This window comes from Seriola lalandi, unplaced genomic scaffold (genome assembly GCF_002814215.2).
Source record: "Seriola lalandi dorsalis isolate HSWRI2012SDOR001 ecotype SW California unplaced genomic scaffold, Sedor1 jcf7180002052459, whole genome shotgun sequence".
In the NCBI taxonomy this organism is placed as follows: domain Eukaryota; kingdom Metazoa; phylum Chordata; class Actinopteri; order Carangiformes; family Carangidae; genus Seriola; species Seriola lalandi.
Window position 1 is genome coordinate 2543 of NW_019523012.1, and position 18052 is coordinate 20594.

The 18052-nt window shown below is 43.2% G+C and overlaps 1 protein-coding gene across 1 annotated transcript; it reads left to right on the top strand.

Moving 5' to 3' along the window:
• Window positions 1-119: 119 nt before the first annotated feature.
• Window positions 120-11427, top strand: LOC111650535 (uncharacterized; the record flags this gene model as incomplete). Its single annotated transcript, XM_023400426.1, has 4 exons — window positions 120-229; window positions 739-928; window positions 6572-6686; window positions 8189-11427. Coding segments are annotated over 4 exons (2121 nt in total), but the record flags the coding sequence as incomplete, so codon positions are not given.
• Window positions 11428-18052: the final 6625 nt, after the last annotated feature.

Consider the following 18052-nt stretch of genomic DNA (forward strand, 5'->3'; position numbering starts at 1 on the left):
AAGTCAATCAGCTAAATTAAAATGTGTTACCAATACAAAATCATTATTCGATAAAGTAAATAGCTGTAAGACATGTTTAATTAATTGATAATTTTTCATGATATCATTTTTGCTTTCAGGACTTCCTGCGAAATATCCCGGGCAGCATGTTGTGTGTGGATCTGTACGACCAGTGGATGGATGCGATGGAGGGGGAGGGAGGGGAGGAGAGGACGCAAGCTGTCCAGAGGTAGGAACTCTCTCTTCAAATCCTAAAAATAAAAAATTATTTTAATGCCAAAATCCTGCTGTTAACGTAACAGCTGTCTCTCTCTCACAAGGACAAACACACACGCACACACACAAGTCACACAGGCTTTCATTCTGCAGACAAATTAAAGGAAAGAACTGAATAAATGACTGTTCTGGAGGCGTGCGGTGGCCCGACACCTTACTGTGGCACTTTGTTGGTTTTTCCTTTAATTGCACCCTGTTTATGTCTAGAGAGGGGAAGACGGAGGGAGAGGGCGGCATTGCTCCAGATCCAAATACAACAAACTGAATTCCTTTTGCTTAAGAAAATAAAAAACAACTAATGTGAAAGCAACAATGAAAATGTTAGTGGAAAAATTCCTGTGGAGCCTGAGATCAGCAAACATCACGGCAACACACACACTGTGAGAACAAGAACTTAGAACAAGATGTTGTTTTTTTTATGATTGCTGTAGTCATTAACCATCGTTTCCTCCACTCTCTCAGGTTGCTCCACCTCCTGCCAAGCGAGAACCTGCTTCTCCTGCGACATGTGATCGCCATACTGCACTGTATCCAAGGCAACGCCCACGACAACCAGATGAACGCCTTCAACCTGTCTGTCTGCATCGCTCCCAGCATGCTTTGGGCCCCAGCGCCGAGCACTCCCGAGATGGAGGGGGAGGGCACCAAGAAGGTGAGGAAGAACAAACATACACGCACAATATGGAGTGTTTTGGGGAACGGAGCTAATATCAATCTCAGATCTGGAAAATTGTTGTTATGTATATATATATTTATATATACATACTCGGTCAAGAAACAGTCCTGCACCTGACCCTTTCTAAAACCACAAATTTTTTATTTTACACTCTTGAATTTGTGCAGATTAAACAAACAGGATATAAGTTGAAAATCAGTGATCTTTAGAGATGCTGGCAGACAGATTCATTTACCTTCAGACAGAGCCAGGCTAGCTGCGCTAAGCTAACCGACTGCTGGCTCCAGCTTTGTGTTGAATGTACACACATGAGAGTGGTATCAATCTTCTCATCCAACACCTGGCAAGAAGGCAAATAACTGTATTTTGTAAAATTGTTGCTATAGGTGTGTGTGTGTTTGGGATGTTTGCTGCGACTGTGCACACTCTGAGGAATTTAACATTTCAGTGGAATAATAGAAGCAAACTGCTTCAGCATGAGTGTGTGCTTCATATATATATATATATATATATGAAGCACATGTGATCAGACACACAGACGAGAGTTTGACATGTAAGAAACTGTGGTTTTTCCTGACACACACACACACACACACACACACACACACGAACATACTGTATGCAGCACATATATGTTCACATGCACTCACTATCTCTGTCAGCCCGAAAGCCATTTGTCAGCAGACTGAAGGTTTCCCTGCAGATGGGAGCGTTGACCTCGAAGCGGGAGCTGACCCACTAACACACAGCTGTAACACACACACACACACGCTCAGTCACGTTTACCTGTCATCACGGACAATCGCTCATGAGCTAAAATCACAACATTCTTACTCCGTGTTGAGCTTGAGAACCCAGAGCTTAGAGCAAGACGAAACAGGAAAGCTTCACAGTTTCATGCCGACTTACTCTTAAGCACACAGGAAGATATATGTATCTCATTTACTACTTAGAGACTTATGTCACCATTAAAGGGTTAGTTCTCCAAAAATTACAAAAACAAACATGTATCTCTAGTTGTATCTACCCAACAGATAGTTCTGGGTTTATTCACTCAGCTTTTGTTGGCCAGAAATAAATGTGAGGTGTCCTGATATTTGATTGTAACAAAGCAAATCAGAAATGAGTACAACTGCAGAAAATAGTCGTTGTTAGTTTGCACTGATCTCCTTGTGAACCATTTCTGCCACTAAAGTGTATTTTTGGGGATTTAAAGTTGACCCAGCGGTGAAGCAACACTGCTTGCTCTCTCTCCCTCATATGTTGGTCAGCCAGGCTAACCTGAAGTGACTTGATCCCACAGCAGCAGTAGCTGCAGCAGCCAGAGCCCACAGAGGAACCCCACCCTCGCCCACCCTCGCCCACCGTGTCGTCACTGAGACATTAAGCATACAAAGCTTTTGGATTTGTGGTCTGTTACAGATACACACAATCTCTGTGGGTGGCTGGTTTGCTTATCTTCTCAAGTGTGTGTGTGTGTGTGTGTGTGTGTGTGTGTGTGTGTGTGTGTGTGTGTGTGTGTTCTTGGGGTGGCTGAGGTTCATTGAGAAAACATGCAAAGAATTTCCTACAGAATCCTGAGGCCAAGTGTGTGCGTTTAACTGTAGCAGAAAATTGTGTTGCTGAAGCACCTCTCTCTCTCTCTCTCTTTCTACACACACACACACACACACACACACACACACACACACACATATATACACTCTTGTCAGTACAAGCTCCCTCAACACCCGCAAATACCTAAATATCTCTTTCACAAACACTCCCCTGATAACACTTTCCCTCTCGCACACTGCTTGTTTGTGTGTGCGGCCTGAGCACAGGCAGCCCCTTTTTTCTGGGAAAAAAACTTTAAAAAAAATAACAAAGTGAGATTTCGACATTTCCACCTCCCCCCTCTCTTTGCGGTTGGAACCAGGGGCCAAATTAAACGAGCGTGGGCCCCTGGCCGTGTAATGGCTGGTTTCCAACCTTGTCTGGAGACACGTGAACGCTCAGTTTTAGCCAGTTCGGTTTAATCTCTGTGTCCCTCCTACTTCCATGCAGCATATAATTTAAATGTTTTTGGCTGAACGTTGCTGTTTAGGAGCTTCTGAGGTAAAAACAGCTTTAGTTTGAGTATCACTTAAGATGGAGTCAGAGATAAATCATTCAAAAGGAAGATGTTTTTCTTCTGAGCTTGATCTTGAAATATGTGGACCAAAATTTTACTTTTCTCCTGCTTTATTTTCCTTTTTAACTGACTTTTTCTACATAACAGTCGCAGACAGTATCCAGCGGAGGAAGAAACAGAAAAGTGACACACAGGCAGATAAATAGACTCTTCCTTGCAGGCTGCTGGATGAGTGTGTTGACTGATGACCTCAGAAATACTCAGAAATGACCCACTAACACACAGCTGTGACATCTGTGAACGCACACACACACACACACACACACACACACACACACACACACACACGCCCACGCACATGTGCAGATTGTGTATATGCTCCATATATCCTGCAGTGATGTTGTGTAGTGTGGCAGTCCGTTCTCAACCTGCGCTCACGCTACAGACAGATATTTTGTGAATGATCTACAGCAGTCAGTTGAGTTTTTTCCTGTGTTTCTGAATGGTTGAGAGAGAGAGTTTAAGATAACACATCACAGAGTTAAAGGAAAAGAAACAGCTCTGAATAGGCTGCTGATGGATGGATGGACGGGTGAAAGTCTTCTGCGTGCCCGCAGGCTTTTCTCTAACAGTGCTCTGCATCACGTAGCAGCCCTCTCGGCCTGACAGTGAGGAATGCTCAATGAGCGATTGAAGGAGAGCAGGAAGGCCAAATTAAAGAGAGAGTGGCAGGTAAGAAGAGAGTGAATCAAGGGAGGGAAGTAGAGAGGGAATCTGAAGAGAGACGGGGGGGTATGAAAGTGGTGAAAACAATAGAATTAAAAAGGAAAGGAAGAACACTAGTATTTTGACGAGTTGTGCAATCAACATGTCGTCTTTCCTTTAATTATTTGGACGAGACATTTCAACAAAATAACACAGGCTCAGTGGTTCTGGAGAATGTGCAGGTTACGGGTCTACATAGGGATTTTCAGAAGAAATTGTTATTATTTTTGCATGTTTTTTAGATTTAGAAACATGACGCTTAAATAAAGTATCATCAACACAACAGGAAGTAACGCTACGTTTTTATCGTCCTCTTACTTTCTTTGATTGTTTGACCATACATTTCTATTGGACGTGTTACAGCTCACATGCGATTGTCGAGGAGGGACATGCAGTTACTATCACTCTTTAATTCAGACATGTTAGCCCAGCTAAGCTAACTTCCTCTGTAGTCATGGAGTCTGTCCTCAAGAAGAACAGTGAAGTGTTGGTTCAAGAGTATTTTAACAGTTATATGATTCAGCTTGTGGTTTGGACCTGCTTCACATGGACATGTAGAAATTTAATTGAAGTAAAAAACAATAGTTTAATGTAACTTAGACATCTAAATTAACCCTTCACTTTCCAACCAAATTAACCCCAGTTTCTAATGAGACGTGAAAACGTTTGACGTGTAAATAATTGATAGATTGATTATGTTATCTGCACCACTGATTGCCCACTGTTTGACTGGTAAAGACATACTTAGCAGTTACCAGTTAAAATTGCGTCAGGTGATGTGCTGTTCTTCAGGAATGTCACTGTGCTTTGATAGCAGACAGATGTCACAGAATAGCAACAACATCTAAAGGGGAAGTTATCTTCCTCTAATCAGAAACTGTCTCACTCTATTGAAGATGATTGGTAGATGATGAAGAGGCTCTGGGGAATCTATCTACCTGTAGACGTCAGCGTTGTCAGCCACGTGGCAGGCAGTGAGGAACAGACAGACGAGACATCAGTGCATTCATATTTGTTGTGTAACTGAATGGTAACTGCCACTGCAGTTTATGGAAAAAAGAGCTGAGAATTACCCATAATCCAACAAAAATGTGGCCTCAGGGCTTTCATACAGCAGTCATTAGTACGTGTGCTCTCTGAAGAGAAATAAGCAGTGTACGTGCAGAGGAGATAAAAACCAGGAGGAACATGGTGCATTTGCTGTCTGGTAACAAGTGTAAGGGATTAACTGTGCCCGGTTGTTAGAGTAAAATTACTGTGGACCCCATTAAGTTACATAACTCTGAAAATACCACTCATCTCCCATCATCTGCCAGGTACACTGAGAACAAATGGACCATCAATGGTAGTTTTAGTACACGGCTAAAAAGACTTATCAAGAAACAGGTTGGTTTTTATTGGAAATAAAATGATCTCCCCACACTGTCAGATTTTTCTCACTTGCTTTAAGGGAAGTGAGACTTTTATTTCTTTATAATATGAAAAATGACATAACAGTGTAGCCCGGGTGTGCACAATGTTTATCCCTTACTCCTCTTCTGAGCACTGCTCTGTCACATGCATGTGGACACCGTACACACATGTGAACACACAACATCTGGCCTGCAAACAGACAAACAAAGGGAGGGCCTGTGTTGCCCGTAGTGTCACAGAGTCAGAACGACGACAGGAAAAAGAAGTAATGCATAAACACAACGGGCAGGTTTTAGTGGAAACTTTCCACAAGCCGGGGAGGGTATGACGCCGACTGTTTGTGTCACAGGACGTCATGTGTTTGGTAAATTTTGTCTGCTTAGTGTAAGAGGCGGCGGTTTCAGCCAAATACAGTGATTTGTTTGAGGACAGATTCCAGCTGAGCTGATAATACCTATAAAGCACAGACACCGTCGGCATGTTTCAAAACTGAGCTGGTCGCTGTGTTGACTCTTCGTTTTGGAAGCTGCTGCGAAAAAGGCGTGCCGCTGTGATTTGGGGTGTTTGCTCCTAAATGTGATGATGAATACAGTAATATGAATTATCTTAAAGTTGTGCTTTGAGAAAAGTTACTGTCCAAAACTCCCACACTTGGATTCGTCTGTCGTTTCCCAGCTGCGGTCATTCAACAAGCATTTGAGCGAGCGCTAATCAAAGCCAATACGTGACGTCATATATTATTATCAGGACATTATCCAGGACTGGAAAAGAAGGAGTTTGATGTTTTCTTGGTGGGTGTGGAATGCAAATACTTGTGTAGGGGTTGGAAGGTCGACATCAGTGCAAACAAATGAACGCAAACTTTTCTCAGAATGATAACATTGGACACAAAAACACAACTTTTGGAAGTGATATCACAAACTATTCAGGTCATAATGTCATAAAAATGAAGGAGGCAGGAGCTACAGGACAAGCAGCTGCAGTTTCAGAACGCCATCACAACCAATGTAATCAATGTTAAAACGTTCACTAGGGGCTGTGAATGTATTGATTTCCAGTATGTGTGTGTGTGTGTGTGTATGTGTGTGTGCATGTTCCAGATTTGTGAGTTTAATTTGTGCTGACATAGACATTTGGAAACCGCATGTTTGCTGAATTACCGCTGAACTTTGGCTGCTTCCCCCGAGGACCCGCTTCAACAAATGAAGCTCTGCGTAAACAGAATCACACTTTCAACCAACTGTACGACAATGAAAATGAATTGTCAGCAGCAAAAAAGCGAAGTCAAGAGAGTTCACTCTATAACCAGGTGGTGCTTCTCCCTGCAGGTGTGTGAGCTGGTCCGCTTCCTCATAGAGAACTGCAGCGGCGTCCTGGGAGAAGACGTCACCACGCTGTTCAGGAGCTTCAGCCAGAAGAGCAGCAGCAGTGACCACGGATCAGGTAACTGAGAACCAGCAGAGCAGAGGAGAATAGAGACGAGAGGGGAGAGAATCAACTGAAGTATGAATCATGTGGCATCAATAAATTAGAAAATGAACAGAATGCGGACAGAGACAGAGTTTGATAGAGTTGTTCTGGAGCTGGAGGCCAAGTCTGTGGATTTGGCTTTTACTCAGAGTTCCCAGTTCTGTTCTTTCAGTAAACCACTGAAATGACATGCACGGACTCTGTCACATCATTTATATCGGCTTGTAATCCCAACAATGACATTTCTAATTCAGCTCTGTTATATAAACTTGTGGAGATGAAGGGTTGCGAAGTGCTGAGTCAGTAACATGACAGGAATACTGTGTCCAAAAAAACAGCAACGACTCTTTCCAAAATATTTCTTACCTGATTAATCACATGATTTTTTTTTTTTTTATTATTTAAATCAAACTGACAATTTAATTCAGAGCTTTGAATTATAAGTCTTTTAAGTTGGAAATGTTTGATTGTACATAAAACAGACAAAACTGCAACTAGATGAACAATTTTTAAAATGCAGTTCTTGATCAAATTGTTTTCTTTCGGTTCTCAGTCATAAGAAATGCAATGAAAGAGCACAGCTAAGTCTGTAAAGCAAAGATGTGCCCACAGAATATCTTCTTGTAGCTCTCACAGTAATTATGAAGGTCACAGTAAAGGTCAAAGTCTTATTTAAAGTGTGTGTGGGTGAAGAACAGATCCTTGATTTGTGTTTCTGAAAGTTTACCGACAATGCTTCAGTGTGTTGCACCCAAAAAAATGTCTTACAAGGTGGTTTGAGATTGACTAGCTCAGTGTGCGTGTGCGTGTGCGTGTGCGTGTGCGTGTGCGTGTGCGCGACTGAATGGCCGAGGCTCTTTGAGGCCTGTTGATTGGGGTCAGCACATCGACCTGCTGTAATTTCAGTGATTGCCGGGGTCACAGATGCTGATTAACACGGCATTGAATCTCCTCATTCATAAATACCGCCAACTTTCTTCTCCTTCCTCGCTCTATAAATAACCACTGAGGTCAGGGAGCACACAGCGGGACGGCGCTTTGTCCTCTGTTCTCTTCGTCTCCAGCGGTGAACTGTGACTTTGTTCACTCAGATCAGGGGTCAAGATTTGATCCTAGTTTCTGTCAGACTGCGCTCACTTTTTCAGCTTTGTGGATGAAGTTTCTACCAGTACAGAGATGTAGCTGCATTTTGCTGTATGTTGCTGTGTTGATAAATTAAGTTTGTGGAACTTGGACTGTTAGTTTTGTAAGCTAGTGGGTGGAAAGACACTTAATAATTGATTCATTAATTTAATTTATAATTGAAGGGCTACTTTACTATTACATACAGTATTACATATAAAACTGGGAAGGAAAGTCTTTGTACGTTTTGTTTGCTAAATTATTGTGTTTATTTTTGTATTATATTATCTTGATTAACACTTTAATCTAAATCAAATAATAAAATTCTTTTCCTCCTCTTTCTTTTATTGCAGATGTGTCGTCCTTCCAGATGAACGACTCGTCCTATGACAGCCTGGAGAATGAGCTCAACGATGACCCTGAGTCTCCCTACCAGGAGCAGCTGCCGCTTCGTGACAAGGACAAGCCTGACAGCCGCAGCCGTGACTCTGTCATAACCCTCAGCGACTGCGACCCTGATCCCGACCCCGAGACTGACCTCCAGCTTCAGCTCCCCCCGCTGGCCAGACCCAGGAGGTTCAGCCCTGCGGTTCGACAGCCTCGCGCCCGCCAGGCCAACGGCCCGTCGCAGGGTCCCAGGAGGCTGAGGAGGAGTTCGGAGCCCGCCTTGGCCCTGGCAAGCACGCCGCCTTCAGGCACAGTGACGGTTCATGCCGATAACCATCGGCTGCCTGTACGGAAGGCGAGCTATGATGCTGCCATGGAAGGTGAGGGAGAGGAGGAGGACGAGGTGTTTCTGGAGCAGAGGCTGAACGGGCTGCAGCTGAAGGAGGAGGGAGAGGATGGGTGTGAGAAGGGAGGAGTCAAAGTCCAGAACGGTGGGTGGAGGAAGGTGAAGCACACTCCTCCGCCTCCGTTGCGACTGGATGCCAGCTGTTCCAGTCTGTCGTCACCGGCAACCTCACCCACGGGCTCCTCCCTCAGCTCTTTAGACTCCGCCTTCTCACAGTATTCTACTGACTATGCCACCAATGGGGTGATTCCATTGGCTGAACCTACTTCTCTCTCCCCTAACTTTCCTGGGCGACCCCAGGTGTCACCCAGAGGCTCCCCCCCTCAGAAGGAAGCAACGCCTCATTTTCCACAGCCCACCCTGCCTCCGCGGACCAGCCATACCACCTCCCACCCCCATGGCCTCCATCCTAACATGTGGCTGAAGAAGGACCGCCGCCTGTCTCTAAAGCAGGCTGATAATGGACACGCAGAAGAGGACTCACCTGTGGTAAACGGGAAAACCAACCCAAGCAGTAACGGCTGCTCTGTCGGCGCCCCCGAGGCCGTGGTAATGAATCAAAACTGCCAGCGGAGATCCAGCAGCCCTCCGTCCTACCAGCAGGCTCTGCTGCAGCTGCAGCGCAGCCGCTCCCCTTTCTACAAGGGGACAGAGAAACCCCTGACGGTCAGAGAGCTGAGGCAGCTCCACGACCTGACCTGTACCCACAAACCCCCAACCTGTCCTAACAACCCAAAACCACCCGCAGGAAGTGATGTCACACACAGGCTGGCTGGACATGAGTGTGTGCAGCCCCCGCAGGGTGTTTTCTATGGACAGAGCGCCACCACTCTGGTCCTGCAGAGGCAAAAGTCTCACTCTCTGACTCCGGCCATGGAGGTACACAGAGGGAGAAGGACTCTTCCCCTCCCTCGCAGAGCATCTGAACCTAACAAGGTCAATGCGAACTCTAACCTCACCTCCAGCCTCACCCTGAACAGACTTCGTATTTCAAAGGGTCAGACCCAAGACGGCGGCCTGAGAGTGTCAGACGTGGAGCCCAACCACGCTGAACCACGCTTCTGCCTGTCTCCCTCCGCCACCCGGGCTGTGAGGGACTACTTTTCCTCGCAGGATCAGGAGGATGCAGATGCCTGCTTGCGGAGGAGTCAGGAGGTGGCACTAGCTATCGTGCAGGGGAAGAGGGAGTGGCAGAGCAGGCGGTGCAGCGACCCACGAGTGGACGACTTCGAACAGCTTTTTTTTGCAGAGGAGTCGTACGTGTAAATAAGAACATGGTACAGGCAAACTGTGTATGAAAGACTGATGTGATGTGATGTGACCTGATGTGTTCACTTGTGTACAGCTGTTGTCATTATCTATGTGATTATATTCCTCCATGTACACCTCTTTCCTTCTGGCAGCAGTAGTTAGCCCAATACAAAAAGGTGTTGCAGTTTACTGTAACGGTACATCTGATTGCTGCTCTCTGCAGCAGTGATGACAACAATATGGTCTGACTGATGATGGTCTTGACTTAATGCAAATACTATGGACATGCTATCAGCGCTATCCATAACACCTGTGATGTTTGCTGCGGTGCCAGAGGAGGAGAGGACAGATGCCCCCACTGTACAGACTATTTTAATGGCAGTTGTACCTTTTGCAATTGCATCTGTTAAGTGAACTATTACTCTTAAGTGAAGTGTTTATACATCTGAATCAGTGAATCAGTAGGGTCGGTATTTATTCATACAGGCCGAGTTTCCAGACACACAGCACACAGTGTTGTCCTCTGGAGCTCTGGTTTATATCTCTGTGACCTGGGAGGGAGGGGAGCAGGGGAGGAAGACTTAAAAACTGTCGATGTGTGCGTGCGTGTGTGTGCGTGGATGTGTGTGTGTATGTGTGAAATAAAGTCAAGAGTGCTGCTGAATATGATGTGATCATTGACAGCCTGTCCTGAGCGGGAATGTGAGAAATCTTGTGCCACTGAGGGAGAAAACGGCGTTATTCTTGCTTTTATAGCACTTCATTATCCTCGCCATGAAACCCTTTCAGGCTCACGAGAATGTCAAGGACACAGTCTGTTGTGTGAGGGTGTGTGAGGGTGTGTGAGGGTGTGTGAGGGTGTGTGAGTGTGATTGTGTGTGTGTGTGTGAGGGTGTGTGTTGAGTTGAATGCACCATTGAAAAACAGTTTCTCTAGCTGTTGTACGTTTGTCCATAATAATATGATATATTTGTTCCAGTGCTCATGTCATTGCAGTGCTGATTTCTTAGGTGACACAACGATAAATGACCTTATTTCACTGTGCATTCATGTACTGCAAAGTATGTAAATACATACCTGTAGATAATATATTCTTAGCACAATGTGAGAGCAGTTTTCATGAGTATTATCACAGTGTTATTATGAATTTAACTTTTCCACAGGATCACACACTGGAATAAGGCCATTGTCACGTTAGGTGTTGCCATTTTAAATGGTCTAAAAATGTACTTTATCCTGTATTATTAATATTATAAGTCTTATCTCCATTACAGTGAATTGTGTTCAACCTGTATAGCTCTGCATATTTATGATACAGAAATATATAAATATATATAAATATATTATCTTGTTCCTTTGGTATGTTGTGTTGTGTGAGAAAAATCATGTGTATTTTTGTACATGCCAATTCTGCTGCTGCTGCTGTCTCTATAGAAAGTATATTTGCTACAAAATGCACTTGTATTTGTATATTGTGTACATCTGATGTCCAATGCTCACGAGAACAAAATGTTATTGATTTTAATAAATGTTGCTCTTGTGAAATTACTTTGCAGATCAACTGTGGATTTGTTCTTAAGTGTATCTACTGGAAATGTTACAGTTTTGTTGTCTCTGGACTATATCTGCAGATACAGGGGGGAGATTAACAGTATGCTTTAGTTTATGCAGAGACACTTATGTTAAGGAATTTTAAATTTATAACAAAGACTGGTGTTCAAGGAAGTTCTTAAAGTATCCAAGCATCAACAAAAGATCAGTGACAAAACAAAACTAAAATAAACACACACATGAACAAGTGTTACTGACGTCATCAGTACTTAAATCTTTAACACTGAAGGAGGAGGTAGGGCAGAAAACACTGCTGTCATATCAACAGACTAATATTAATATTTCTTCATATATCTGTATGAATATGACTGGATGTTACTAATGAACTGGTAGCCAAGCAGCTGATGAATGAGCTACTGATGGTGAAGCATGAATGAAGCAGCAGCAGATGCAAGTGTGGCTAATAAAAATATTTTAACGTGAAAGTTATTAATCGCAAAAATAAAAACTAATGCAAACACAATAATATATTTTTTTCTATGACTATTAATCAGAAAGAGAAGAATATTTATGGATCATGGAAGGTACCGTCGGAGTCTGCATTTGGTAAACATGAGAAAATCCATCATGCTTTTTAATAAATTTATACTATAACTGCCTGTGGGGAATCATCAGGAGTCAGGACCTTCTAGCGTTTGTACTGTTATATTTTATCTATTTCATTTACTAATTATTCTCTTCTAATTCTAATTATGCCATTATTGCATATTAACTTCTGTTAGGGCATGTACATGTGCACATACGAAGTCAGGAAATATTCCGTAATTGTGTCATCACTGCTGCTCATTCTTATCCTGATTTTCTGCGTGATAAAACATGTTAAACTGAGCGCAGTCACCTGGATTTTAAAGTGTGTTAACTACGCGTCTGTATGCTAATAAGGCTGCGCGGACTCCGTGACGGGATTGGTCGGAGCAGAGAGGAGGCGCGTCCAACTCCACGGCCGCCTTCTCCTATTGGTGGAGCAATGATCCAGTCGGTCCGTGCAGGAAGTATAATTCTTCTACAGTTTTTCACTGTGTTTTCAATGAACACTGAAATTATTATAGAGTCTTGCAATTCATTTATGTAGCTATTCATCAATTGATTAATTTCATTAAGGTTACTTACTTTAAAAAAAAAATGTTTTAATTAAATAATAACGTATACTGTTGGATGTGGGGTCACATGACTGCTGGACAGAGGAGCAGCGGGACAACAGGTGTACTAACTGGGCAGCTCACACAGGTGAGTGCGTTGAGTTCACTTCAATATATTTTCGTATATATGCTGTTAAGTAGTACATCCCCTTGGTTTGTTCTCACATATATATTTAAAGTGATCCTAATTTGAGCCTATAAAGGAGTCGGGGGGGGGGTAGCTAGCCGCCTCTCCCGGCAGCTAGCTTGCTGGCTGGGCGCATGGCCCACTGTGTGCAAGCTAGCCGCCTGCCCCGGCATTAGCATTAGTGCCGTTTCACCGGTTTCCCAACTGTTATACTTCACTATAAGCATGACTTTATGACATACGTTACTTGTCTGCCTGTTCCAACATTGGCCGCAGTGAGTGGCATTTAAAAACCCTTTTTAAATCTACTAGAATTTAAAATACATGTCTTTGTTTGAACAATGTTTGGCTGCACGTGCTAGAGAGGCTTGCTTGGATTGCACAATCATCATTGAGGTTCATGAAATAATTTTTGGAGGAACTTTTGAAGGAACAATGTGGGGCCCCCCCACCTCTTGCAGTTTATGAGGCACCACAGGAAGGTTTGTTTTAAGCCCCTTGACTTGTGAGTGTGAACCCGATATGGATATTTACTGCAAGGAAACTTTGAGAGTGAAATTTACTAACACAAGAACCAACTGTGGCTTTGTAATTGCTTCTCTAACCTTAATTTATAAGCTTTTCAACAAGAAACAGAACATCAGCCATCAGGGTTGACTATATATTTACAAAAGGCATTCTGAGATGTCAAAACCAGCAGAAATATAGTTTGACTCATCAAAAGCCTTCAGATTTATACAATAGTGTATCTTGCTCTCCTCATATTTTCAACCAGTACATGACACAAAGATATACATGTTATTTACTGATGTGGCTCCACTGTTCTGATTTTCGCTCAGCGGTGATGTAATCCAGCTACAGGTTTGTTGCGTAATGGGAGTGTCTCAGAAAAGAAAAAAAAACCCTATAAACTCACAGTTGACAACTTTCTTTACAAGACTATATATTTATGGTGTTTCTGCTTCATCAGATGGATTCAGTGTGGAGTGACAGGAAGGGTGTGTGTGTGTGTGTGTGTGTGTGTGTGTGTGTGTGTGTGTGTCAGAGCAGCTGCAGGCAGGAACTTTATTTTCCTTTCTTTTCTCATATGTTTTTAAAGAGTTGTTAAAAAAAAAAAAAAGAACCTGGTGATTTTAGTCTGGCATTTGTAAAACAAGTCACAGACACCGCAATACTTCCTGTCCCCTCAAGGTGCAATGACCTGTAACTGGCCAAGCAATATTTCACCAGAGAAGAGTGTGAGGGAGCAAACTGGAGCCGAAAATCTGATGATGTCATGTATCACCTTTCTACAGACTAGAATAATAAATCTGCTGTCATTTCCTGTTTCCAAAAAAAAAAAAATCTTGCTCCTAGCATCAGGAAAATGTTAGGTTTAGAAAGGGGAGCTTTATAGTGAACACTGTAGTGGCATTAGATGAAACAGTGTCACCTCACTAGTGGCGAGACTTTTCATGGACTTTGGATGTAAAATTGACGATTTTAAAATGCATCGGTGTAGAGATGAGTCACACAGACGGTGACCTCGCTTCAGGATATAAACCCTTAAAACTTTACACCCTGGTGGCCTGTAATAACTTTAATGAGGTTGCCATTGTACAATTCTTTCCTTTCTTTACATTCTGATGCAGATTTACTACCAGTGTCAGTAACTGTTTGACTGTATAATGTGTGTTTATGATTAGAAAACATATGAACCTTGATATGTAATCTGATAGTTGACTAGTTTGCACCTTCTTCCTTGTTCAAATGCTGGAGGCTCATTGATTGATTGCTTTGCCAGGTGCGGCCCTAATTACCTTAAAGTGGGGCGATCTGTGCTAGCCCCTTTTAACAATTGCTTTAATACAAACATGAATACAATTGTAATGGTTGCAGTAGTGTAGATTTTCTAATGGCCCTGACAGTTGACATAGAAAATAGCACAAAGGAATGTCAAGGAAATGATCAACTAAGTAAAAGGCACATAGTACATGTTGCAGCACTGTCACCATAAGAGAGAAATAAGCAACCAGAACAACCATCCAACACCTTCGCTAACAGTCCCAACAGGTCACAGACCTCATTACAGCCTATTTAAAGGCCTGTAACTTATGGGTTTAAGAACCTCATAGACCTTTTTAATGCCGCCACCACCACGAGGAGTGAGGTGTTTCAGACAGGAACAACTGGAACTTACTATGTAGGTCTGGTAACATAGTCCGAGCTTTCTGTGTAGTTGTAACTTGATACAAGTGACAAACATCTGATTTAACTTATTTTGGAGAAAGGATGTGAAATATCTTGGATCACCTTTCGTTTTTTTGTAATAAATCACTTCTTGATTAGTGGAAATGACAGACTGTGAAGATTTACAGACTAAATGTAACCCAGCCTAATCATTTTGTATTTATTTTTTTGCTTCAGAAAGTTTGTCAGCCGAAATAACTGTTGTATTACGTAGGTCTCCTCAGCTGTAGGACCAGATCGGTGGAGTTAGCCAAGATCCAAAATGTGTCTAGATATGTGATAGTCTAACCTTTAGGTCACCTGAAACAAACCATAAAAAAAATACAAATATTTTCATGTACTGATATATGCGCCTCAGGTCTAACAAACTGTGTGTGGCTGAAGAAAAAGAAAAGCCAGCAGACATGTTGGAGTTCATGGCATGTAACAACCAGCTATAAAACAGGATTGATGTTGCTGCCATCGGATGACAACAGGAATCCTCTGAGACGAACAAACTGAACCAGAAACGTCGAGACGTCTTCTGAACCGTTTCTCTGCTGGCAGTCTGTAACGTTTAGAGGTGAATCTCTCTGCGTACTCCGTGACCTGGAGGATATTGTACGCAGGGGGAGGGGAACAGTAGCTGCTGGTATTTATAGCTCAACATACCTGGCAGGTGTTTTTACCTGGAAAGGTTACAATGTACAAGAACACTGGCAGAAGTAGGGCGTAATAGCTTTCTTGGTCACGTGCTTACTATGGATTGATGGCTCAGTATCTGAGGGCAGGTGCACAGCTGAAATCTCGTCAAGGTACATGATTAACCTGCTCCATAACATTTTTTTTAATTACTAGAACATAACAGACGTGCCTGACGACATAGTGAGCTTCTTATTTCACAGAGGAGATTAGTAGTTAGGCTTTAATCAGTGAAGCAGATGATGGGGAAAACATCATTTTCATCCTAGGAAAATGCAGGTTGGATGGTGGGTCCAGGTGGGCGGGGCTTAGGGCATGTCTGAAAGCGGGGACTGCTTTGTTGTGACATCACAAAGTTACATAAGTCCTGATGGCTGGTTTTAAGGCTTAGTGTCTGAATACAGGCTGTGTGCCTTTCTCTGTGGACTGAGGCTTTGATACTTTCACAGTATTAATATAAAACCTAGACCTGATCTATAATCACACGGAAATCTCACTTTACACAATATGGGAACTTTGAAAATAATGTAGAATCTTCATATATATGGTCATTTACATTTAATGGACATTGTTCAGCACCATCCGTCATTTGGATTGTGATGGTATAAGTTAACATTATATACATGAAGATTTAATCACCAACCAACAAATATAATTTCATTTTGGCCTCAGCTGGTAAAGACAACTTTTTAGTGTAAGCCAAGATAAAGTAAAGATTACTTCAGCATAACACTACAAAAAGTGAATTCAAAATCACGGCATCTCCAGACTCCATTATTCTGGAGAGGCCAATCAGTGTCTGATTCTCTCGACTTCACACTGACCCTCAGAGAGAAGCGCTGTGGGATCTCACACAGCTGCATCAGCCCTGGTTCCTGCTCTGCTTCCCATTCTGTGCTGGTTCCTGCAGAAAGCACAGTGAATCACACTGGGGCAGGGAGGGGGGTGGTGGTGTTCAGTTCCCTCTGAGGCCACTCCAACCAAAGACAACTGCACTGTGCATGAGTACCATGTGCTTTTGATAAACCGTGAGATACAAACATTCCCCTGTTTCTTACTATGCGCTGGGTTTGTAGAGTAGGTCAGCAGCTGAACCTTCAGCCTCACTCACAGTGCACCTCCAGCAGTACTGTGTCAGCCCACTCTGTGCTCTTATCTACTTCTGCACCACACCCGTATGTTTTCAGTATCGAACTGTTACCGCTTGTGTTTCCTGAAGTTGGCTCTAAAAGGTTTGTAGAGGACAGCAGTTGCAGTCGGCATCGATTCATAATTCAATTCAGGAATCCAAAACAAAAAAAAGACAGACTCTTCCTAAACCACTGCTGCAGCCACTAACCCACTTCTTGGGTCTGTTGCTCGTACCGGTTTGCCTTACTGCCTTGCTGGGCCTCTCTGTTTGAGGCACGTTATCCCCGTGTCTGCATGAGTCTTCCGTGTTGATTAACGGATGGATGAATGTTGAGCCCGGAGGTGGGTGGAGTGTGTCTTTATGTTTGTTTTCCTGTTCTTCTGCCTGAAGGCGTGTTGCTGGCTTTACAGGTGCACTCTCAAACCCCCCACTGTCCTCCTGGCAACAGGAACGTTTGCTTTTGTTTTTCAGAGGGGATGATAAGGGAAGCTTGGCTTCTCGGTGAGATTCCTCAGCCAGCTTTCTGTGCAATGAGATCATGTCTGATATGATCAATGCCACTCATGAATTTCAGTCAAAACAGCTATTACTCGTGTTTTACTCCCTACGCTTGTACTGTTGACCCACTCCGAAAAAGCATATAACTCCCTGCTAAGGAACCCTGTTGATATTCTCACATATTGTTTTTCTGACATACTTCTTCTGCAGCTCTGGTGCAACAGTCGTGTTGCAGTGAAAAGCAGGCATGAGTAAACTCTCCCTTGTAGCCCCACGGGACCCTGCATCTGATGTGGATTAAGTTAACATGCAAAATATTGTATCACATAGTAATGGCACTAACAGAGGAAGATCTCTGTGCCAGCTTGCATCCAATTTTACAGTCCTGTCTTGTAATGGAAGTAGCTGCTGTAAAAGAACCCAGCGTGTTATAGCATTGTTTCTTCCAAGCTGAAACCCACAAAATATAATTGCGCAGTAGTTTACGGGAGGAGCCGAGCAGAGCCGTCTGAAGAAAAACATGTCTGCTTTTTGTTTGACATTTTTACATGTAAATACCACAAATTGCAGCTCAGAAGAATTTAAGACCTCCAACAAAGTTCAGTTACATAACCACGACGCGGACGGCTGAAGGAAACGAGACGTGGCGAGATAAAAAAAACACCTGTTGGGAAACCAAATGAAGAAGAGTGTCCTGAAAACCTGTGTTCCTGTCCATGTGTGTGTCCATGTATGCACATTTGTGTGTGTGTGTGT